Consider the following 25,235-nt stretch of genomic DNA (forward strand, 5'->3'; position numbering starts at 1 on the left):
TTTTTTTGCAGTACGTGGGCCTCTCACCGTTGTGGCCTCTCCTGTTGCGGAGCACAGGCTCCGGACGCGCAAGCCCAGCGGCCATGGCTCACAGGCCTAGCCGCTCCGCGGCATGTGGGATCTTCCCAGACCGGGGCACGAACCCGTGTCCCCTGCATCGGCAGGCGGACTCTCAACCACTGCGCCACCAGGGAAGCCCTATGTTTCTGTTTTGATACTACTGTTTCCCTTAAGAGAAACGTTCTCCAAGAGGATTCCCACTTCAGCTTCCATTGGCTTTCGATTAGTTTGCTTGACTCTAAAGCAAAAGTATGAGTAATACATAGTAACAGAAAAAATGAGATCAACATTATTAATGCAACTGGAGATGGAGGGAAGTTGATGCAAACCATGGAACCTGGAGATGACCAGTTGCTCCAAATTATAAAGGCCTTTCAGTAGAATGTTAGGTATTTGTTCAATTTCCTAGCCCTGCACTTCTCAAATTTTAATACGCAAATATCAGGGATCTTGCTAAAATGCAGACTCTGATTCAGTAGGTTTTGGGCAGGACCTGAAATTTTGCACTTGTAACAAGCTCCCAGGTGATGCAATGCTTGTTGTTTCCAGACCACACTTTGGATAACAGGGTCCTAGGTCATGTTCAGTTTCTCTTCAGGGAACATGGTAGCAATCTCATCCAGAGGGCACAAACACCTGGGTTTACTCCACTTTGTATAGGAAATACACCCCCAGTACTTTATTTTTCATTTATCCTGCTTTGCCAATTAGTGTGTGACTTTGTTAAGGTACTTCACCCTTGGTACTTTGCTTTCCTTATGGATAAATGAGTATAATAATCGAATCTCCCTGCTAGTGCCTGTTACACTATAATTACTCCAATCTCATGGCTAAGAATTCTGTAATTTAAAAATGGGTCGCGGACTTGCCTGGTGGTGCAGTGGTTAAGCATCTGCCTGCCAGTGCAGGGGACATGGGTTCGAGCCCTGGTCCGGGAAGATTCCACATACTGTGAAGCTACTAAGCCTGTGCGCCAAAACTACTGAGCCTGCGCTCTAGAGCCCGCAAGCCACAACTACTGAGCCCACATGCCACAACTACTGAAGCCTGTGTCCCTAGAACCTGTGCTGCGCAATAAGAGAAGCCACTGCAATGAGAAGCCCGCACGCCACAACAAAGAGCAGCCCTCGTGCGCCGCAACTAGAGAAAAGCCCACACACAGCGATGAAGACCCAACGCAGCCAAAAATAAATAAATAAATAAATAAATTTATTAAAAGCAAAAACGGGTCGCTTTGTTCAGGTTGTTCAAGTCAGAGATTAAATCAGTTAGGATCATAATAACTTTAGGTAATATCATTTTCTATTAATGACTCAAATTATAGCATTGAGATTTAAATCCATATTAACATCTCCTTATGTACAGTCCTTATAGCTTTTCTTATATAGTGTGTCTTCACAGATCTCCGCTATGGGAGTCACTTAATGCCCACTCTCATGCTTGTGACTGTGTGCTTCATAGAATGGAATTTACCAAAAGATGGAGCAGATGCTGTCTGCACTTGGGAATTATTACACACTCTAAAAACACTTTTCCTTCTCCTTGGTAGCACTTTGTCCAAATGTCAATTTAAATCATTATTTGTCTAGTTATGTGTTTAGTATCTTTTGCCGACATGTAAGCCCATCAAGGCAGGATCCTCTCTGTCTTGCTCACACTGTGTCCCTTGCACTGAACACAGTGAGGGGCTCGTAGCAGGTGCTCAGATTGCACTTGCTGAGTGAGTGAATGGGAAGTACCATTTGTTGCCAGTAACAGTCCAGGAAGCAGAGTGGACGCTGGAGCAGCCAGTCTGGGCAGAGGAACCCGCCGGCCTTTCCTAGCCAGAGCTGTTGGTGGTTTTCATTTCAGGTTCTGTCTCCCCGGGAACCTGCCAACACCCCTTCATTCTCTAACCCGGTCCATGACAGATTACCTCTTAAGTGACTGGGATTTTTTAGTAGACATCATGCATCCCTGTTTCTCCAATGATGCAAACAGCATAATTTTTATAGCTGTTTGTACAGCAGCCTTCCTGGATGGAAGGCCCATCTATGGGCTCCCTTGCTTCTGATATTTTTTTATTGATTATTTTGTCAGTGGTAGAGCAAGAAATTAATTTGGAAGAAATGCCTAGCTAAGTGTCATTAAAATTATTTACAACTTTAGAGGTTTTCAATAATTTTACTTTCCTTTTCTTTCTATGCAGAATGATACCTATGCTGCTGTTTGTGAGGTGAGTGTCAGTCACTTACAGAAAACATGTCATTAAACCCCATGTCTTTCTGTCTTGTCCTTAAAAAGCTGTTAACATAAGAATGAAGAAAAGTGAGTCATTCTTAATGCACAGAAATGTTCTTCCTGGGAGTGCTCTACTCTGGCTATAAAAATGACTGTATAATTCCATTTTGACATAAGTATTTGCTGTGCTTTATATATCTATGTGCATACATAAAATGCATATATGAATGTATATAGATGTGTGTATGCACGCACACACATTCACATATATACATGTATATTACTCTAATCTGGTTTGAAAGGTTCTGATTCCTGAAGCCTGGGTGGGAGAGGGTGGCAGGAAGAGAGGAAAAGGCACTTGGAGGACTACCCTCATCTCTGCTGATTTCATTTCTTCCCCATAAAGCCTATGCACTATCATTAATACAGCGCATTAGAAGAGATCCCTTTACACAGGGAGATCAGCTCAGTGCTTTGTGACAAAGGGATAGGGAGGGTGGGAGGGAGACGCAAGAGGGAAGAGATTTGGGAACATATGTATATGTATAGCTGATTCACTTTGTTATAAAGCAGAAACTAACACACCATTGTAAAGCAATTACACTCCAATAAAGATGTTAAAAAAAAAAAGGAGAGATCCCTTTAGTTACAATTTTCTTCCTTATTCAGTGAACTCTTTCAACAACAATTTGAAACACAGCTTTTAAAATTTTTAATTTTAACTAATTAATTTACTTCCTGCTATGACAATAAGGGACCTTGTGCAGACTCTGGTGCCCAGGTCTCTTCTTATCAATGCCTCCCCGCCATCCCTGCCCCCAGTCTCCCTCACCCTAGGAGCTCCCTCTCCTGCTCTTGACTTTCTTCTTCCTTCAGAAAGACCTTGGGATTTTGATCTTTTCCTACTCAAGCTCCTTCAACTAAACTTCCCTGTCCTGGATTCCATACCCTTCAGAATTCATTTTAGTTTATTTGACAATAAGTATTTATGATGAAACGGCATTATTTCTCACTTTAACATCTATGCTGTATTCTATTTAAAATGTCCTTGAAACCAGAGAACAGAACTATCCTATCTTGCCTGAGGAAGAAACAGAGATTGTCATTCATTAGTAAAATAGAAAAATTTCCTTTGAGTGGAAAATAAAGTAAAAAGAAAAGAGTAAATTGGAATATTTTCTCAATAGTCTGCAGCAACCCTGTACCTGAGTGATTTTTCCTTGGGAGTGGATGGTGATTGAGTTGGGTAAGAAGAGATAAAACAGAGAAGAAAATTTGCCCTGTATGTAAATAGATAATTAACGTTCTTTCCTGATTGAGATTAAAAAAAAAAAAGACTGCCTGAGAACTCTCTTATGTGACCAAAATAAAAGCATCCAGAAAAACAGTCCCTGGAGGATTGTGTTTAGAAGCCAGAGAGAGTTAAAGTGTCTCAAGCGTTGAAGCAGCCCAGGACTGGGTTTCCAGTGTGGTAGTTCCCTGTTCATCAGTATGCTGCCCAGTTGTCTGTGCTTATGTAATGTACATCTTTTCTCTCTATTGTAATATATAATTATTCTATTCTTTTCTATTTTGCTATTTTATATGTTAAATAATGTAGAACTGAACAGTAACACATGCTCAATAGAGGTGGAGGTAGAGATAAACATAGAGATATTTAACTAATTAATTAATTAATTTGGTTGCACCGGGTCTTAGTTGCAACATGTGGGATCTAGTTCTCTGACCAGGGATCAAACGTGGTCCTCCTGCATTGGGAGCACATAGTCTTAGCCACTGGACCACCAGGGAAGTCTCGAGAGAGATATTTTAAACTCAGCTGCTCACACCTTTAGGAAATCAAACTCCTCAACCATCAAAGCTTCAACCTAGGAAGCTTGGAATCTGCCCACATGTTCCTTGGAGGGAATAGTTTTACAACTGGTAGCTTAGCAAAATATAACTTGGAAAATGATGTTAGCAAGTATGGTGGCTTATCCCTGAAGAACACAAATTAGATTATCCTAATCTAAAAGGTTCTAAAAACCTTTTTGTGGCTTCTCATTGCCATTTGAGAAAAAATACAGACTGCCAGTGTTTGCTGACGCCCCTGCCTCATCTTGCCCCCTCTTCCTTGTGCTCTGTACTGGCCACACTGGCCTTTCCCTCTTCTCTGAGTATATGTGGCACATGCCTGCCTCAGGGTGTTTGCCCTTGCCGAGACTTTTGCAAGGCCAGCTCCTTCTAATCACTCAGGTCTTGCCTTGGGGGTCACCTCTGCATGGTTCTTCCTGCGTCCCCTCACTAAAGTTAGTCCCCTTCCTGTCTGGTCATGCCGTCTGCCTTTGACTTGTTTTATTTTCCTCATAGCACTTTTCATATCTGAGCATATTTTATCTTTTAAGTTTGTTACTCCATTATTGTCTCTTCCCTTCTAAGAGAATGTAAATTCCATGAAGTCAGGGAGCTTGCCTGTCTTATTCATTGCCATACCCTTAAAACCTAAAACAGTGCTTGGCATATAAAAGGTATCAATAAATATTTTTTGATGAGTGAATGAATGGTTTTTTAGGAGATGAAGCCACAATTGGTGTAGAGACTGCACTAGAGGCATCCCAGGAGGATGGTGGGGCATGTCCTCCTTGTGCTACAGGAATAAGAAAAGGCACCGACAGCAGGTGTGCCAGTCTGGGAAACACAAGCATGGAGCCAGAGGGATGATGATAAAAATGGTCTTACTGCTGTGAGAACAGAGACAGCAAACTGGTGCAGCCACTGGGAAGTATGAACTTGGCTTCTGCAGTGGGAATGGCAGCTCAGTAGCCTGGAATATGCTGTATAAACGCCCCATCCAGGGGCTGTGAGCTCAGATTCTGTGAATTTCTTAAATCCGAATTCCTTTAGATTCTCTCCAGGCCACTTGAGCTTGAGAAACAGTGGATAATTTCATTTGAAGTCTAATGTTAGATTAGAGAGAGAGAGAGGAAGGCGCACACAGAGAGAGAGAGAGAAGGAAATCCTAATCAATAGCTTTTGCCTCCACTTGAGAAAACATTTAAACTCCTTGGAGTACAAACTTCTAGTTATAAGATTGACAGGTTCTGGGGATCTAATGTACAGCATGGTGATTACAGCTAACAACACTGTATTATGTACTTGAATGCTGCTAAAGAGCTGATCTTAAATATTCTTATCACAAAAAAGAAATGGTAATTATATGATGGGATGAAGGTGTTAGCTAATGCTTTGGTGGTAATCATTTATCTCAAAAAAGCTGGAAAAAAATACAAGCTTCACCAAAGTAAACAAAACGAAACATTTAAACTCTTAGGTCAGGACTAGCTACATTTCCAGATAAACATTCTTCTATCTCCTTTCTTCGTCCTCAGTTTTCTTTCTTGAAAAGAAAATCCTACGTTAATGATAACTTTGCTCCCACTTGGTATATTTATTCTCTGCAGTTAATGAATGTGTTGAATGTATTTTACTGAAACCTGCAAAGAAGATGTGAAAAGTATACTAAACCCTTAAGTTAAATAATCCTGAGCCCAAACTGAAGTATTTAAATTAATCCTTAACTAAGCAAACCTAGGCTTATCAGGCTCCACTTCCACTGAGTGCACAGATCAAACGTGGGACAGCTAAGTATTTGCAAATTACAGCCCTTCTCTACCTGCATGTTCAGAGTAAATGCATTGTGTCATGGTTTCCACTATTATCATGAGAAACAATAGCATGTTGTCCTAGGTATTGTAAATTGAGTGAGAGCAGGAAGATTGATCATGATTGTGTTGTAGTTTTACAATGTGTGCCTTTTCTCCAAGTTCCCCCCGCCCCACTATTAACTATTGTTAATGCACCTGCTAAAAGTTGCAGGAAATTTATCTCTCAGTCACCAAAATGTTTTCTGTTAATGAGATAAACATGTTAATCATTATTAGTTTTTTGTAGACCTTAAAATTTAACGTTGGCATTAAGACAACCATTGAAATGTTTAGTTACTATAAAGTTTATAGTCCATTTTTAATCGTTCAAGGAAGACATGGATATATAAAATAAATAGGCATAACTTTAGGCTAGAGCTTTAGGTTATTAACTCACTAAACCTTTGACTAAGATGGCAAACATATCGCATTGTGGGGCTCAGTATTTTGTCACATTGTGAGGTGTCACGCATTAGAGGGTCATGAAATCAATTTACTGAATAAACAGTCACAATAAAATGACATAGAACAGAACATATAAGATTGCATCACAGGTCAGGATTCCTTTTTGGGATGAAAATATTCTAAAATTAGATTGTAGTGATGATTGTACAAATCTTTGAATTACTAAAACCCACTGAACTATGTGCTTTAAATGGGCGAATTTTATGGTTATGTAAAATATATTTCAATAAAACTGTTAAAACAGGGAAAAAAATACCATTTCGAGAATCTTTTTTTTTCCCAACATGTATGTGTGTACTAAGTTGTTTTGTTAAAGGTATTTTGGAATTTGGGACGTGGTCAAAAAAGATTGAGAAGTGTTGTTCTAATCCCACTAGCAAATGGGAACTTAATACTTATTACAGCTGAAATACTTGATATACATGTATGCTTATACATCAGGCATTCATATTTCAAAATTTACTTGAAGCTTATCAGAAAAGCAGTACAAAGGCTGTGCTGACTGGCATGCTACCTGTCTTCCATAGCGAGAATCCTGTGAGGTTGGCTGCAGCAGCGGGGAAGGTGCATATGAAGAGGAAGTGCTAGGTAAGCAGCCGCAACCAACTGTTATTGAAAATAATTTACACTACTCCAGGGACCTGTGCTAATGTAGGGGTAATGAGCCACCTCTTAAAATATCTAGAATTCTATGTCTCAGTATGATCAATATATATATATATATATATATATATATAATTGAATATATGTATTATTGAATATATATATTTTTCGATAACTTCAAATGTGGAAGCCATTTTGACAGAGACTCAGCAAAACTCTTCTTTCAGAGCAAAATAGAGGAAACAGCACATGACATGTTTAGAACTTGAGATTTTGCCCACAGTTCAGTGGATGCAATTACTTCTGTCTTAACGAGAAAGACCAATGTGAATCCTGAGCAACTTGATGTCAGGAAATGCCACTGTTTTAATGAACTGAAAGTGTAGAAGTATTTTATTTAATGCACATTTCATTACTCAGCTAACAGTTATTCAATCAAGTACCTACTATAGTTATGGCTCCCTACAAGACATTGGGAAATTTGCACAATGTATGGAAGTTGTCCTTCTCAGTGTTAAATTTTGAGTAAGTAGGGAACTTGGGTTTCCAGCTCCCTCTGACTTATTTCAGAGCAGGTTGGGTGTCTCTAAGTGACTTTGCCCAAGTGTGTTAATTCTCTAGTGGTTTCTGAAGGACCAATGCTTTGATAAATTATAGCCTATATGCTAGCAGCTAACTTGTCCAGAATTCCCCAGTGTTTCCTCCCACTGGGAGATAGACAGTTCCTTCCAGAACAAGAGATGATTGGTTCTTCCATAAGTTGTAGTCCTTGTTTCAGTGGCTTGCTCCTTGCTCTCAGTGGCTGATGGAAATTAGAAGGTGGATCTTGCCTTCCTATCCTGATTTGCTTCTGCCCTTTAATGTCCCACAAAAGACCCTCCTTGACATTTCTGTGGAGGGGTAGTGGTATTACATTTTTTACCTTCTGTGTAGTGGGAGTTAGTAGTGGATAAAATTTATATTTTGTGGTTTCCAAACTGTGCACTGAGGTTCCCCAGGGCATCACATCTACCTCACAGGGAGGTGTGGGGGCATTTTAAACATTGAGGGAAACACAAGGGTAGTCGATGTCTGTTGGACATCACAGGAACTACTAGCCAGAGGTAATTGATGGTATAAACAATGGATTGCACTACATTCCTTTCTATGCTATCATATCTTTACAATCCTGCGTTTTTGGTGTTGCTGTGTTAAAAAGCAAATACCATGAGGAATACAACGAGGAACAGGAAATAAGGATGGAGGTGTCCAGTCTGATTAGAATATTTGAGAAGTTGTGCAGTGTCCAGTAGGCACACAGGTCCGAGTAGTATGCAATTATTTTTATTTAGGGATGAAATAAATATATTATTTTGTCTTTCAGTTTATGTGTTTTTTCCCCAATCATCTACTAAGTTGATAGGACACGCATACTCAAGTTATAATACTTAATAAATGGAACTGTTTAGGTGATTCTTTTGTTCTAGTGGGTCATGAAAAAATTACTAATACATATATATTTGCGGTACGCGGGCCTCTCACTGCTGTGGCCTCTCCCGTTGTGGAGCACAGGCTCCAGACGTGCAGGCTCAGCGGCCATGGCTCACGGGTCCAGCCGCTCCGCGGCATGTGGGATCTTCCTGGACCGGGGCATGAACCCGTGTCCCCTGCATCGGCAGGAGGACTCTCAACCACTGCGCCACCAGGGAAGCCCCAAAATTACCAATATATTAAAGATGCCAGAACTGAGAGAGTTTGGGAAACTTTGATTTATATCCTTTTCTCATATTCTAAAATTATACTACCAACTTAATTATACAATTCTGTTAGAGTACAAGTGTAATCAGTGCTTTATTTTATATTTTTCATTTGGCTATCAATGTCTATGTACCACTAGCTGAGATGTACCAAGTTTACATATATGGCATTTGTGCTTACAGACCTTATCTTTAGTTTGTTCTGATGAATCTTTTCACCCATGTACTTAAGACCCTGCTTGTCTTTAACACATCTGGTACTGGTCCATTTATCTGCGGATCTGCTACATTATTTTATTTTAGATACCCTCCATCCTCCCCTTTTCGTCATGGTGGGGATGATAACAGCTAATAATATATTGAAATAAAAATAGTTATTAGGCATTTATGAGTCAGGCACAGTTCTAAGTAATTTATAGGTTTTAGCTCTTTTTGTCCTCAGAGGTATAAACACTATTATCCTCCTCATTTTACAGATGAGAAAAATAAGGCACGAGTGTAAATACTTACTTGGCGCTGCATAGCCAGAGAAGGATGTAACTTGAATTTTAACCCAGTTATCTCATTCCAGAGCCTATTCTTAGCCACTCTGCTATATATTGAAAGTAGTATATAGCTCAGTTTAGCTTCTCTTCCCTTTTTAAAAAATTTTATTTTTATAAATTTATTCATTTATTTATCTATTTTTGGCTGCATTGGGTGCTGCTGCGCGTGGGCTTTCTTTAGTTGCAGTGAGCGGCGGTTACTCTTCGTTGCGGTGCACAGGTTTCTCATTGTGGTGGCTTCTCTTGTTGCAGAGTACGGACTCCAGGTGCACAGGCTTCAGTAGCTGTGGCATGCGGGCTCAGTAGTTGTGGCTCACGGGCTCTAGAGCACAGGCTCAGTAGTTGTGGTGCAAGGGCTTAGTTGCTCCGCAGCATGTGGGATCTTCCCGGACCAGGGCTCAAACCCATGTCCCCGGCATTGGCAGGCGGATTCTTAACCGCCGTGCCACCAGGGAAGTCCCTAGCTTCCTCCTTCTCATTTGGTTCACTCTTGTCTTGATATTTTAGAATAAACCTACCTTATCTCTATCTTTCCATATGCATCACCATGGCTTTGAAACATATGTCTGTATTTAGCTATGAAATTTCCATTTACTTGTACTTATATAACTCTGGCCCCTTCTGCCCAGTTCTTAACTTACATCTTTTCTGATGTCTCCTGGTTCTTCTTCCTCGCTCTGCTGACCACTCCATCACTGGACTCCTCTTCAAGGTATCCCACAGCTATTCCAATCCCTGCTGTTGAGCATCTCACACTATAAAAAGGGAAAAGTGGAACTGTGCTTTGCCTGTATAGTTATAGTATCCAAAAGTGAACCCTAAATGGAAGAATAAGCAGAGGAGGCTTGTGTGAAGCCACTCCGTGGGGCTAAACTCTCAGATGACAGTGGCTTTAATTTTTCTGGGTCACAGAGTATTTTTGTAGTATGGACTTTAATTAGTTCAGATTCAGTATCTATAGTGATTAGAATTGTGTCAACTTTTCCTTTAACTGGAAAGAGGTCATGGGAGTTTGTATTTAATCATGTTAAGCTCCTTAAAAAAATTTACCATCTTTCCTGAACCAGAGTAGTGATTCTTTTTCTATAAAAGAAAACTTATCCTCTAAGTTCAGGCAAAGATGCCTGCTTTTGCCACTTCTATATAGTACTGGATATCCTAGCCAGAGCAATCAGGCAAGAAAAAGGCATCCAAATTTGATGGAGCCAATAAAAGCCATCCAAATTTGAAAGGAGGAAGTAAAAATTCTCTTTGTTTGCAGATAGTATGATCTTATATGCAGAAAACCCTAAAGATACCACAAAATACCATGTTAGAACTAATAAACAAATTTGGCAAAATAGCAGGATACAAAATTAACACTTGAAAATCAATTGCATTTCTATACACTAATAATGAACCATCTGTAAAGGAAATTAAGAAAACAATTTCATTTACAATAGCATCAAAAAGAATAAAAACACTTAGAAATTAACTTAACCAAGGAGGTGAATGACTTGTAAAGTGAAAACTACAAAACATTTCTGAAACAAATTAAAGAAGACAAATAAATGGAAAGACATCCTTATTCATTGGTTGAAAGACCTGGTATATTGTCAAGATGTCAATATTACCAAAACAATCTACAGATTTAATGCAATCCGTATCAGAATTCCAAAGATGTTTTTGCAGATCTTTTGCATGAGATGGAAAGACCCATCCTACAATTTATATGGAATCTCAAAGCACCCCAAATCCTGAAAAGAAGAACAAAGCTGGAGGATTCATACTTCCTGATTTCAAACTTACTACAAACCTACAGTAATCAAAATACTGTGGTACTGGCATAAAGACAGACATATAGATCAGTGGACTAGAATAGAGAGTTCAGAAATAAATCCTTACATATATGGTTAAATGATTTTTGACAAGGGTGCCAAGACCATTCAATGGGGGAGAAGGCAGTCTTTTCAGCAAATAGTCCTGAGAAAACTGAATATCAACATACAAAAGAATTAAGTTGGATCCTTATAAAACATCATATACAAAAATTAACTCAAAACTGGGACTTCCCTGGTGGCGCTGTGGTTAAGAATCCTCCTGCTGATGCAGGGGACACGGGTTCAAGCCCTGGTCCAGGAAGATCCCACACGCTGCGGAGCAACCAAGCCCATGCGCCACAACTACTGAGCCTGTGCTCTAGAGCCCGTGAGCCACAACTACTGAGCCTGCGTGCCACAACTACTGAAGCCCGTGCGCCTAGAGCCTGTGCTCCGCAACAAGAGAAGCCACCGCAATGAGAAGCCCACGCATCACAATGAAGAGTAGCCCCTGCTAGCCGCAACTAAAGAAAGCCCGTGTGCATCAGCAAAGACCCAATGCAGCCCCCCCAAAATAAATAAATAACTCAAAATGGATCCATGATTTAAATGTAAGACCTGAAACTATAAAAACCTGAGAAGAAAACATAGGGCAAAAGCTTCACAACATTGGATTTGGCAATGATTATTTGGATATGACACGAAAGGCATAGGTAACAAAAGAAAAAATAGACAAATTGAACTTCATGAAAATTAAAAAAATTTAAGCACACTATCAACAGAGTAAAAAAGGAACCAATAGAATAGGAGAAAATATTTGCAAATCACATATCTGATAAGGGACTAATATCGAGAATATATAGAAAACTCCTAAAATTCAACAACAAAACCCCCAAACAATCCAATTAAAAAATGGGCAAAGGACTTAGATATTTCTACAAAGAAGATATACAAATGGCCAAAGAGCACATGAAAAGATGCTCAACATTACTAATCATTAGAGAAATGCAAATCAAACCTACAATGAAATACCACTTCAAGGAAAAAAAAAAAAAAAAAGCAAAAAATCCCAGAAAAGTAAAAGTGTTGACGAGGATGTGGAGAAATTGGAATGCTGTGCACTGTTGATGGGGATGTAAAATGGTATAACTCCTGTGGAAAAAACCAAAAAATTAAAGATAGAATTACTGCATGATCTGGCAGTTCCACTTTGGGGTATATACTCAAAAGAATTGAAAGCAGGGTCTCAAAAAGATATTTATACACCCCTATTATACTCAAATATTGAATTCACAATAGCTAAAACATGGAAGCAGCCCAAATGTCCACTGACAGATGAATGGATTAGCAAAATGCAATATACACATACAATGGGATATTATTCAGACTTAAAAAGGAAGGAAATTCTGACATATGCCAGAGCAGGAATAAATTTTGAGGACATTATGCTAAGTGAAACAAGCCAGTCACAATAAGACAAATACTGTTTGATTCCACTTATATGAGGTATTTAGAGTACTTAAAATTATAGAGACACAAAGTAGAATGGTGGTTGCCTAGGGAAGGGGGAGGGAGAGGGGGAATGGGGAGTTATTATTTAATGGTTAGTTTCAGTTTTGCAAGATGAAAAGAGTTCTGGAGATGGACGGTCGTGATGGTTGTACGAGAATACAAATGTACTTAATACCACGGAACTGTACACTTAAAAATGGTTAAGATAGTAAATTTTATGCCATGTGTATTTTACCACAGTAAAAAATTCTGGCGAAAAAGCAAGCTAATGCATTAAATTAGTCACGATTTTGGAAAATAGAAAAAGTAAAGTAAAATATTTCATCCCAGTGGTACATACCATTCAGAATTCTAACCCCTCACATAGGGCCTGGGAAGTAGCACCAATAACTGTGTGTAGCAATTGTAATGTTGCTACTGTTTAAAAGTCATGAAATATTTCATAATAAAAAACAGCAGAATATAGAATCCTTTGGAGTACAGACAACTACTTGCACGTATAAAAATAATGTGTTGACAAAATGGGCAACAACTGTAGACATATCGTGTAAAATTAAAATATATCTTGAGATACATGTCCTGGGGTAGTGGATGGTTCTGTTGCCCCAGACACACCCTTGGTACCCACCCTTTTAGCCTATATAGAAGTGGTATCACAAGAGAAAACTGGACAGTCTCAGAACACTCCATGTTCCTTGCTTGTAAAAAATCTATCGTCAAAGGTAAGTGCGTTCGGGGCTTCCCTGGTGGCGCAGTGGTTGAGAGTCTGCCTGCTGATGCAGGGGACACGGGTTCGTGCCCCGGTCCGGGAAGATCCCACATGCCACGGAGTGGCTGGGCCCGTGAGCCATGGCCACTGAGCCTGCACGTCCGGAGCCTGTGCTCCGCAATGGGAGAGGCCACAACAGTGAGAGGCCCGCGTACCGCCAAAAAAAAAAAGAAAAAAAAAAAGATAAGTGCGTTCTATGGGAGAAAAAAGCTGCCAGACAGACTGACTGATTTAAAAAAATAAATCACTTGAATATGTGCATCAGTTATTGTTCAGGTGAATAATTGTGGCAAGAGGGTGCTAAGGGCACTAGATGAAGCAGGGACACTCTCTCCTGCTTTGACAGACAGGGGACATGGTGAATGAAATCTTGTTTTCTCCCCAGAAAATACAGACCTCCCCACTGCACCATTTGCCTCTTCCATTGGAAGCCACAGTGTGACATTACGATGGAAATCAGCCAACATCTCTGGAGTAAAATACATCATTCAGTGGAAATATGCACAACTGCCTGGAAGCTGGACTCACACTGAGGTATGAACTGCTGCCCATGTGCCTAAACGGAGACCTTTTCTTCCAATTATTAAAAGTGCCGAATTGCTACATATAATTATAGGTGAAAAGACATCCTGGAGAAGAGTCAAATGTCAAATGAGGGGTTGGACAGATGAACTTTCATCTCTGCTCCTTTTCATGCGAAACCTTTTATTTTTAAGGAGAATTTATTATTGGACGTATATGTTATTCCTTCAGCACAGCATCACGTAACCAACTACTTATGTCATTGGTCTTTATCTGCCCACCCCATTGAAAATGATTCCAACTAGGGTGGAGGGCAAGGAGGTCATCCAGGATGGTCCCTTTTAGGAAATCAAAAGCATGTTCAGAGAAAAGTAGTCCCAAGACACCAAGTATATTAACATGGAAAAGTAAAGGTAATTTACTAAAATTGAGGTAAATGCCATATAATCGAATCCATAATTTTGCAGTTTTGAAGAAGGAAAGAATTTTGGTGTGAATTATGCTGACTGATGTCGGGATGGCTCAGCTCTGAGCTCCAGGCCTCCATTTCAACTGGTCTGGCAGGCCTTGGGTCACTCCATATCCAGAAGGCCATCCATCATCTACAAACGAATCTGTGCTCTTGAGTTACGATATATGGTAGCTATCCCATAAATGCTGATTTTTGATCTCTTGTTGACTTAGGCCGTGTCCAAGCTCTCCTATGTGGTGGAGCCCTTGCATCCCTTCACTGAATATATTTTTCGAGTGGTTTGGATCTTCACAGCCCAGCTGCAACTGTATTCCCCTCCAAGTCCCAGTTATAGGACTCATCCTTATGGAGGTATGGCATGCACACGTTGCTTAAGAAATCAGGAATTGTTCCAAAGCTTTGGTTAGTTCATTTTATTTTAAACAATGAAATAAATTTGTTCCTTCATTAATAGACCCATCCAACAATGGAGTACCTAGCTAGGTACCAAATACTGTTCTAGGTGTTCACCATACTTCTGTGATCAAAACAAAAATACCCATTCTGGTGGAGAAGAAATACTCTAACCAGTAAACCTAATAAATAAGGAAAGTATATTGTAAGTAGGAAGATACGGGGTGCTATGGTAAGAGGAGCGTTTTGAGCAGGGTCCGTCCTTTAGAAATGGGGAGTGTATTAAAGAAGGTGGTCAGAATAAGCCTCACTTAGCAGTCAGAAATTATGGAAGGTTTTAAAGAAGAGGAGTAGTTGCTTTGAGTACTCCTTAAAAAGATAATTTTGGCCACTACATATGGAATGGATTGAAGGAATGAGAGAGACTGGAATGTACAGAGGTAGTGAGATCAGCTGGGAGGTTATTATAATACTTTAACATTTGATTAGAGATGATTTTTTAAAATAGTACATATATTGGGGCATTTTCTGATTTCTTCTTTCAAAGATGTGACTTCCATACCAGGAAAAGGATTCAAGCCTAGAGCCTTTTAGGGAGGTGAATGCCTGGGGCAGACACTCAGGGAGAGTTGCCTGGTGCTCTCACCCTTAGAGTTAGCTGAGGGGACGTGGGAGGACTTATTCCAAGCCAGACGTTATATGTCCCTACCCCTCGTTCTGGAGATTCAGCTGTGTGCAGAGACCCTCACTGTGAACTAGGCCTTGGACAGAAGCATAGCTAGATAGCGGATGAAGCTGGTTGGGGCATTTTCCCTCTTCTCTGATTAGTGCTCTCTTCTTGCTTATCAGATTTTAGGGTATGTATGGCACCTCTGCTGACTATTCCCTGACTATTCTTGGGACCTCAGGTCAGACACTGGCCTAGGGTCATATTCGAAATGTTCCAGATCCGAGTAGAATACGTGGATCCTTCTTCATTCAAAGCAATGCCTCATGTACTCCAATAGTGTTGGAACATTTTCCAGTGCTGGAGACATACCGTGGTCCAGGGCCCAAGGCTAGTCAAATCAAAATAATGAAGAAGGCAAATTTTGCTTTCCATTTCCGGGCGTTTCTCTGGATATGCAAGCCCACATACCCTCCAGGTGTTCCAGTCCTCGTACTGGGGGTCTTTTCCATGGATAGCATCTCATGCCTCAATTCTATCTCACTTTTTTTAGCCACAGCAAAACTTATAAAGTTATCTGTTTCATGTTCCATCACTTCATGATTCTTTTCTTTTTTAGCTATGGGAAATATATGATTTTTAGATGGTATTACTGCCTTTTAATTGGGGCCTTTATGAAGATAATTTCTTAATCAGGTGGAATGGTTACCTTGCCTAACCTGACCAACCTTTTCAGGGACGATTTTTGTGGCGGAGATTTGGACAATGATCACAGTTCACCATGTGACATCTACATGCTTGAAGTGGAGCAGATCATGTCTGTCTGGGCACTGACCCTGAAGAGTTAGTTTTTCTGACATCCTGATTCTGATTCACTGGGAGATGATTCCTACTTCCCTGTTCACCAGGGTGACTGAGTGCATGGAGCAGAGGAGTGATGTGATGGTATTTGTGTTTGCTAAAGCTCAGTCTGAGAGTTGGGGAGGAACTGTATCAGAGAAAGCCTGAGAGATCAATTAAAAAGCCTTTTTAAAATGCAGCCAATGCGAGGGCTGAACTGCCTCTTCTCTCCCCACTCTAAAGGGTCAGGTGTGACGCAGAGCACCTGCCAAAATTGTTCCGAGGCAGAGAGACTACTGAAGAGCAAAGTGACATCAGTCTGTCTTTCTATGGAAAGACGAAATAAAAGGGTGTGGTTTCAGGGCGTGGGGGGTATGGAAAGCAGGTGCAGACATGGGTGGAAGATAGGCTGTTAGATCATTTGTTTTCCTTTCTGTTCTTTGTAACTTGGGTAGCTCCTAAAGTCTGTGGGTGAGTGCTTAAATAGAGAATGCATGCTCCTTTCATCCTTCACAAGGGAAGGGATGTTGCTAAGGCACAGAAAGCCTGGATTCCAGGGGACCTTGGGAGCTGGGGGAGGAAAGTACAGTCTAGGTCAGCAGAGCTGATGCCAGCAAAAGTGAAGCAGACTGTTCTAATTCAGGCTTATCTAAATCCACATCTTTAGCTGGAACTAGTCCGGCTACAGCACTCTAGTGAGGGAATAGGCCCCAGGACTGACTTCTTTTAACTTGTGTTAATCATTGACTCCAGTTTATTACAGATTCTCTTCTCCTTCCTAACCTGGTTCCATCCCACGTTTCAACTTGTTTAGGTCTCTGGAGAGTTTTGACCACTTTTTTTCTAGAACATTTATCCTATTTGCATACTTCCACATTTAATTATATTGCATAAATTAGAAGTGAGGAAAATAACATTTGAAAGAGTCCCTTAGGAAAGTAGTTAACTGGTATCATTTAGGGATCAAGAATTGCAGCTCATAGATATATTACTATCTTCTCTCTATCACTTCTGTGAATATTAACAAAAATACTTCATTTATGCTGTTTTCAAAAAAATACTTTTTTTCCTATCCTATTTACATTTTTACATTTTTCACTGTATATTTTCTGCTCACGATGTCACCATTATCTCTTCCAGTTCCTGAAACTGCTCCTCTCATTAAAAATATTGAAAGCTCCAGTCCGGACACGGTGGAAATCAGTTGGGCTCCACCTCAATTCCCAGGTGGACCTATTTTGGGTTATAACTTAAGGCTGAATAATAAAAATCAAAAGTTAGATTCAGGGACACAGAGAACCAGTTTCCAGTTTTACTCCACTCTACCAAATACCACCTACAGGTAAGAATTAAGTGGTGCAGGAAAAATGTAACTAGCATGCAAAGGGGAAAGGTTGTGGGGGGGAGGGATAAATTAGGAGTTTGGGATTAACATATACACACTACTATATATAAAATAGATAACCAACAAGGACCTACTGTACAGCACAGGGAACTCTATACTATGTGCTAACCTATATGGGAAAAGAATCTGAAAAAGAATAGATATATGTATATGTATAACTAAGTTGCTTTGCTATAGACCTGAATCTAACACAATATTATAAATCAACTATACTCCAATATAAAATTTAAAAATAGTAACCAGCATGGGTACAGGCATGATATTATTTAAGAAATAGGGCTAAAAAATAGTTTAAATGTATTTTGAGAAGTCGCATTGGCTTTGTGCTGTTGGTTTAAGTTACTGTGGTTTTCCTCAAGTTTTTATGCTTATTAGATTACACCATCCTGAGCAAAAACATTTGTAAGTATTTCTATTATATTCAGAGATAAATATAAATGTGGGCTTATAAATATGGGCTAAAAAAGACATTATAAGCACCATAAATATCATTTCTTCATTTAATCCAACATGAAAAAAGTAAGGAGGTAAAATTCTGTTAATGGTATTTTTGTATTAACTGTTAAGGGGATTATTTTATTATTGTTATCTTTTCCAGCATTTACTAAGACCTCTTTAAATTAGGGCATGAATGGGGGTCATGCAGATAGCAGAGTTCAGTTTTTGACCTCTGTGACCCTGAACTATTCTATGGGGAATGCAAACAAGGATGTGATTGATGGTCATTTTAGTGCTAAGCAGTGGCACCAAGTAACTAGATACATGCATTGCCACATTGTCCTTTAAATAGAAATGTTATTGCTCCTTCTATTTTTATCTCATGTTCACACCATGCCATGTAAAATACATCTCTCCAAATCGTTTTTGGAATAGGTTTTCTGTTGCAGCAGTAAATGAAGTTGGTGAGGGGCCGGAAGCAGAATCTAGTATTACCACTTCATCCCCAGCAGGTAGAGACTGGGGATGCGCCGCCTGTTACACGGAACTGAGGGGGTGGCAAGGGTGGGTTCAGATCTTAGAGGTCCTGGGTCATCTGGTGCTCCCCAAGACCCTACTGTTCTGCCCAAATGGACACTGTCTTCTGAATACTTGATAAGTTTTCAATTTTAAATGAGTCCCAGTATTTGACAAATAGGAGTAAGTTGTTTGATCTAAAGTTTCCACGTTGGAATTTAAAGATTAAAAAAAAATTAGGGATTAAAAAAATGGCTTCAAGCAAACCCCTGGTTTCAGTTAAAGTCACTAGTGATTATGACTCTTATTTACACACTTAGGGGATACATATATTGTTTCTGCCCTAACCTCCACCTTATATTATGTATTATCATTTAACACAGATCAGATATCTTTTTCTTCCAGTGTCCTTAAGGTTTTTAAATATATCTAAACTTAATAAGTTACATTTTACCATTCTGAATATTCAGTCTACCAAATTGGCTTCTGTTATTATTTTGCAAGTACCTTTTTTTTTTTTTTTTTACTTCGGCATTTTAACAATTGCCTTGAGAGACTGAATACTTTCTGCATGATGCCCACGTGAGCAAAACGATAAAAGAAAATGCTCTCTAAGAAGCACTGGAAATACTTTGGGGAAGCGAGTTAAAAGACTTTGGAATAACACACAAAGATTCAGAATTCTAGGAGTCTGCTCTCCGTTTTCATGGGAGCCCCATTTGCTGACTTGACTGCCCCGTCCTCTAATCTGCACACGCCTATGCCAGTGGGGAGTGAATGTCATCTATCACCAGCCTTTAGTTTATTTTTGGGGGGCTGTTACTACACTCTAGGAAAGGAGAGGTATTTTTGTTATGCAAGAAGCATCCAAAGGGCGAGTTAAATATAGAGCAGGCTTAAGGTTGTTGTTACCGTGATTATTGCATAACATTTATTAATTACACTAAAAGTGTTCACCAATGCACACTTCATCAGCCTCCACTTGAACAGGATGTCAAACAGAGTTCTGTAGTCCTCACATTTCATTACTACGGACCTTTCTCCTGCCTCAAAGGGAGATAATTAAAGACAAAACAGACAACCAAAGTTTGTCCATATGTGTGTGTTATGCAACAACCCGCTCCAGCCTGGGCTGGACCACCTCCACCAAGCAGTCAGATTCCTATGGTGGAGGATAATAAGCCGAGCTCCTATTTGGGCAAGGCTGTTGAGAACAGTGATACCGCATGTGATGTTATTTTGAGGGCATTTAGGGGCACATACCCAGAAATCCTACTTGACTGACACTGTACTTCTCATCCCAATCACAGAATGTGATTTGTACTGCAGTTGAAATACCCCAGTGCCTTCAGAGAAAATCTGACCAGCCTCTTTCACGTGCTAGTCCCCTTGTGTTGAAGGATGGTATTGATCTTTTTTGTGTCAATGTGCATATGATTGGTCTGTCTGTCTAGAAACTGTGTTGTTGTTTTAGTTCAAGAAGAGGAACGGTGGCTCTTTTTATCCAGGAAAACTTCTCTACGAAAGAGATCTTTAAAACATTTGGTAGATGAAGCACATTGCCTTCAGCCGGGTGCTACACACCGTAATATTACAGGTCAGTGTAATAGAGAAAAATGTTTCCTTAGTGTGAAAAGAAAGATCCAGGTTGACTTCAGTTTTAATCCCTTTATTAAGGATTAAAGAAATAAATTCTCTTTCATGGAAGTGTTTTGTCTGCTTGTTACCTAATAACACACATGTATTTGCATGGCTCTTCCAGGAATATCAGTTAATGTCCACCAGCAAGTTGTTTATTTCTCTGAAGGAACTCTCATATGGGTGAAGGGAGCTGCCAACATGTCTGATGTGTCTGACCTGAGAATTTTTTACAGTGGTTCAGGATTAATTTCTTCCATCTCCATAGACTGGCTTTATCAGAGAATGTACTTCATCATGGCTCAACTGGTTAGTCTGAGAATTTAAAGTAAACAACTTGATATTGATACTCTAATGCATATCTTGGTATATTTACAAGTAAACATAATTCTTTCATTCAATAATTAGTCACTGAGTGTTTACTATGTTTTAGACACTGGGTTAGCAACGAACCATAGATCTAGCCTATAGCAGGGTCTAGACTTTACCTAGTACTAGTCCTGACCTACCATTAAATCATCTTTATTGTGATTTTTCAGAGCTATGAGTTTATACTAATGATAATTCATCTTCCATAAGACAGTGGTGGTACCTGAATTATCACTAGATAAAACTGCCAATCATAATCAAAATCAGCTGCAAGCATTGTAAATTGTATAATAACCATGGATAACTTTAGTAGGTCTCTGAAAATATTGTATTACCAAACCTTTGAGAAGACACAGTTTGCTGTGTTTCGAGTTTCCTTCTTTTATAGGGACAGGCTGGTCACAATCACTATGGCTGGAAGCCCCTAAGCTTGGAAACAGCTTAAATATTAATAAAAATAGTTGAGTGCCTCTGTAAGCCAGGAAAATATGTACTCGTATTTCACGGATACCAAGAGGATATAAACTCATTAGGATATAGGATATAACACTGTCTTTTAAGAGCTTTTTTATGTTTTCTAAAAGTGCTCTGTGACTAGTGAAATTCTAAATACAGAACAGTTGCTCAAGAAATACGTGTTGGCCAAATTGAATAGACACTAATTCTACTGATGTACTCTTCTCTAGGTATGTGTCTGTGATTTAGAAAACTGCTCAAACATTGAGGAAGTTACTCCTCCGTCAATTATTGCACCTCAAAAAATTGTGGCTGATTCATACAATGGGTGAGTGTTAGCCTTGTAAATGTGAATTCTCTTCCTTTGGCAAGAATCCTGGGGAAACTTGCTTGCTAATAACATCCTAGTACCAGATGAGCCGATCTATGTATCTGATTTCACATTTAATTAAATCCAGGCAAAGTTTTTTTCATTCTTATAGAGCCAAGAGGAAATTTCATTCAAACTTGATCCACAACTTCTCTAGGTAAGTAGTTTTTCCTTTCTCCTTCACAGTAAAATATGGGCTTATGGGAAAGACTTCTTGTCTGGGACTCCGGGGCCTGGGTTCTCGTCTTGGGTATGTCACTATTTTATGCATGACTCAGGGTCTTGTTCCCCCTCGATGCTCCCCATGAGAAGCCCTTCCTGCCTCTCTTTCCTCTTTTCATTGCACCATTTTCTCTTGCTGAGCAATTCAGTACCTGTTCATTTTTCTGGTCTGGTTCTCACATCTATCAGGAGGCTGGTTTAGAAAGAACACTGCTACCATCCACTTTAGGAAACTGAAATTGATAGCTAATAACAAGTTAAAATTTGCCATTACAAATCACTATGCTTCCCCCTGCCACAAATGAAATGGACACATTTTAGCTCAGTTGTGATGCTAAATTGTAGTAGGACTTCAAGAGAGTAACTTCGTGTCTATGACCTTTGCTTTATCCTTCCATTCGGGGAAGACAATAATACTCAGTTGGGGTATTTTGAGGATGAAATGAGTTATTCACTGTGAATGTATCACATGATCTCCACATGCTCACATGTGAAGGATGAAAACATAGGAAGTTATTTTGGGGTGATTATTTCTTAAATATAATCAGATAATTACAGGTTAGTAACCAATAAGCAAGGCCAACGTTTGTAAGACTAAACATTTTTCTTTCTTGTAGGGATAAAGTTGTTTTCATTTTGAATGAAAAAAAATATAGCCCATAGCACTTTTTATCTTTCACGAATTGACTTTCTTACTCATTATTGATTTAAAATCAAGATTTTCTATTCATATTCTTTCATAATTTACCAGATATTTATTTTAATGTTTTAAGCTTGAGTGAATTACTGAATTACAGGATTTTTTCTTTTTTTTTTTTTTAAACCCTGTGATGTAGGACAAGTCCTTTGGACTCTTTGGATCTTATTTTCCTCATTTGTAAAAGTCTAAGATCCTGTGAAATGAACTTTGTTGCTGGCAGTTACACGAAATGACTCATTCTGAGGATAATGAACTTCACTCACTAAATCAATCGCTCAAAATACATCTCAAAGAGGTCTTTGGTGGCTCTTTCTTCCATTAGGATAGAACTGATTTGTGCTTAGATTTTGAAACATGACTAGAAATGATAATAATAATTATTCAGTAATAGTTATCAGGCCCTTAATATGTGCTTCTAAGTGCATTACTTCCAATAATTCATTTAATTCTTGTTCAGCCGTATGGGGTGGTACTTTTATTATCCCAATATTATAGATAGGAAAGCAAAGCACAAGTTGATTTATCGACCGCCCAAGACCATCAGCTGTTTTGCGCTGGAATCAGGATTTGACTTCTTGCTCCAGGGCCTGTCTTCTAATCATCTCCCTATACAATGACAGAGTTTCTGTAAAAATCAAAACTTTTAGCAACCCTTTTTATGTAGTATTCTTGAAGAATTTCAGGCAGATGAAATAGTTTATTCTTCTGATTAAAAAAGGTTACCATTATGCTGTTATCTTGCACCACTGAATTATTCACTTACTGAGTTTGTACTTATTATAAAACTCTTCCCTCTCCCCCATCCCTGCTGCTTCTCTCTCTCACCTCCGTCCTCCTCCCCCCACACCCAGCTCTCCTCACCTTTCTTCTCTTTTTGTTAAATGACTAGAGCATATCTTTAATAAATACCTTTACTACTTTGCACCTTGGGAAGCCCTGTACTTACCCACTCCGGAGGTATCTGGTTCTAATTGCCCAACAGGATCAAACAATGTGCTGAGGCATTGTTGCTCCTTCACCCTTGCACTGAATCACACCAGGCTTCTTTTGCTCCTGTGTCAGGTACCTCTTTTATCTTCTGAGAGACGGCATTTATAGAGTCGATCTCCCTGTGGCTTCTGGTCGGGCCTCGGAAGTTGTGCGTGTTGTGCAGAGTGGCACATTAAAGGACTTTGCAATCAAGCCACAGTCCAAGCGAATCATTTACTTCAATGACACCGCCCAAGTCTTCATGTCAACCTTTCTGGATGGCTCCACGTCCCACCTTGTCCTACCTCATGTCCCCTTTACTGATGTGAAGAGCTTTGCTTGTGAAAACAACGACTTCCTGGTCACAGATGGCAAGGCTGTTTTCCAACAGGATTCTCTGTCTTTTAATGAGTTCATCGTGGGATGTGACCTGAGTCACATAGAAGAATTTGGGTTTGGCAACTTGGTCATCTTTGGCTTGTACACCCAGCCACACCCGCTGCCGGGCTGTCCACAGCAGCTCTCAGTGCTGTTCGGCTCACACCAGGCCATGGTTCAGTGGAAGCCCCCTGTGCTCGCCATTGGAGCCAGTGAGTGCCCTGTCCCCAGCCTGGAGACTGGCCTTGCTGCAAGGAGAGGAAAGCTTGAATGGCTTGACATGGCGACTCAACTTTGAGAGCCCATATGTGATTATTTAGTCATCAACTCAAAGCACTACTTAGTGCTCTCTCTCTCTCTTTCACACACACACACACACACACACACACACACACACGTGTTTATACATTTGTTCTACATTTATCAGTTTTGCACTAAGAGAATCTCTATATTTCATCATATATGTCCCAACAGAATGGTTGGAGCATTTATTGAGTGTCTCCTTGGAGTCAGGCACTGACATTCTAGTCTGAGGGAATGCATTAGCCAGGGGGATGGAGACTTGGGTTGAGATTATGTATCCAGGGAGATCTTGCATGAATTTGAGCCTAAAACTCTCTGGACTTGAATTTTCTTCTCTGGAGAGGCAGCATGTGTGGTGGGTATGCAGGTGGGCTCTGGAGCCAGCCTGCATGGATTCAAAGGCTGGTCTTGCCCTTTTTTAGCAGAATGACCTGGGCAAGTTACTTAACCACTTCATGCATGTTTTCACTACTGGAATAAAAACATTAATTATATACTTCTATGGGATTGTCATACAGACCAAATTAAGATGCATAGGTAGAACACTTAGAACAGTGTCTAGCACAGCTGTTGGCAATTCTTTTCTATAAAGGAAGGACCAGATAGTAAATATTTTCAGCTTTGTGGGTCATATGGCTTCTGGCATAGCTACTCAACTCTGTCCTTGTGGTATGTAAACAGCCATAGATAAAATGTAAATATGTAGCTGTGGCTGTGTTCCAGTACAACTTTATTTACAAAAACAGGCAGTGGGCCAGATTTGGCCTGTGGGCTGCCGTTTGTCAACCCCTGGTCCCCTAGAGTATCTAGGAAACATTGGCTATTTTTTACTTTAAGACTAAGTTAATTATGCCTGTTTGCTGTATATGTCAAAGATGGCTGAAAATGAATTAGCAAAAAAAAAAATTCTTTTGTATTGTTTGGGCTTCTAGAAGGGAGATGCTCTACCAACACTGGGAATTATATTAGAGATTCATCATTAAGCATTTGTTTATTAGGAGCTTGTATAGAAGACCGCTCCGACAGTTCTATGCAGCCAATCATACAGCACTGACAGGGGAACAGTGGCCTCTGATTTGCTGGGCATGATGTCTCCTTTGATGGAACAAAATGAGTGGGTGGGATGACCATTGTCCTAGTCATGTCAGCAAGTTAACCCTGGTGATTATGGGGTAACAGGCCCAA

General features: G+C 39.8%; 1 protein-coding gene and 1 long non-coding RNA gene across 2 annotated transcripts in view; one reads left to right on the top strand and one right to left on the bottom strand.

Annotated features, from left to right (window-relative positions):
• Window positions 1-23,545, bottom strand: part of LOC112407395 (uncharacterized) — a 38,616-nt gene extending 15,071 nt beyond the window's left edge. Inside the window, exons 1-2 of the long non-coding RNA XR_003004737.1 lie at window positions 23,347-23,545; window positions 9,954-10,067 (exon numbers count right to left, since the gene is read on the bottom strand). This is a non-coding gene — a long non-coding RNA (uncharacterized LOC112407395). The remainder of the gene's footprint in view (window positions 1-9,953; window positions 10,068-23,346) is intronic.
• ROS1 (ROS proto-oncogene 1, receptor tyrosine kinase) overlaps window positions 1-25,235 on the top strand; it is a 114,057-nt gene that overhangs the window by 11,385 nt on the left and 77,437 nt on the right. The window contains 9 exon segments of the mRNA XM_024756668.1: window positions 6,956-7,016; window positions 13,778-13,926; window positions 14,599-14,737; window positions 17,427-17,628; window positions 18,565-18,641; window positions 20,120-20,242; window positions 20,408-20,592; window positions 21,339-21,436; window positions 23,463-23,959. Coding sequence (XP_024612436.1) covers window positions 6,956-7,016; window positions 13,778-13,926; window positions 14,599-14,737; window positions 17,427-17,628; window positions 18,565-18,641; window positions 20,120-20,242; window positions 20,408-20,592; window positions 21,339-21,436; window positions 23,463-23,959 — 1,531 coding nt within the window.

This window comes from Neophocaena asiaeorientalis, unplaced genomic scaffold (assembly GCF_003031525.2).
Source record: "Neophocaena asiaeorientalis asiaeorientalis breed wild unplaced genomic scaffold, Neophocaena_asiaeorientalis_V1.1 scaffold125, whole genome shotgun sequence".
Taxonomy (NCBI): domain Eukaryota; kingdom Metazoa; phylum Chordata; class Mammalia; order Artiodactyla; family Phocoenidae; genus Neophocaena; species Neophocaena asiaeorientalis.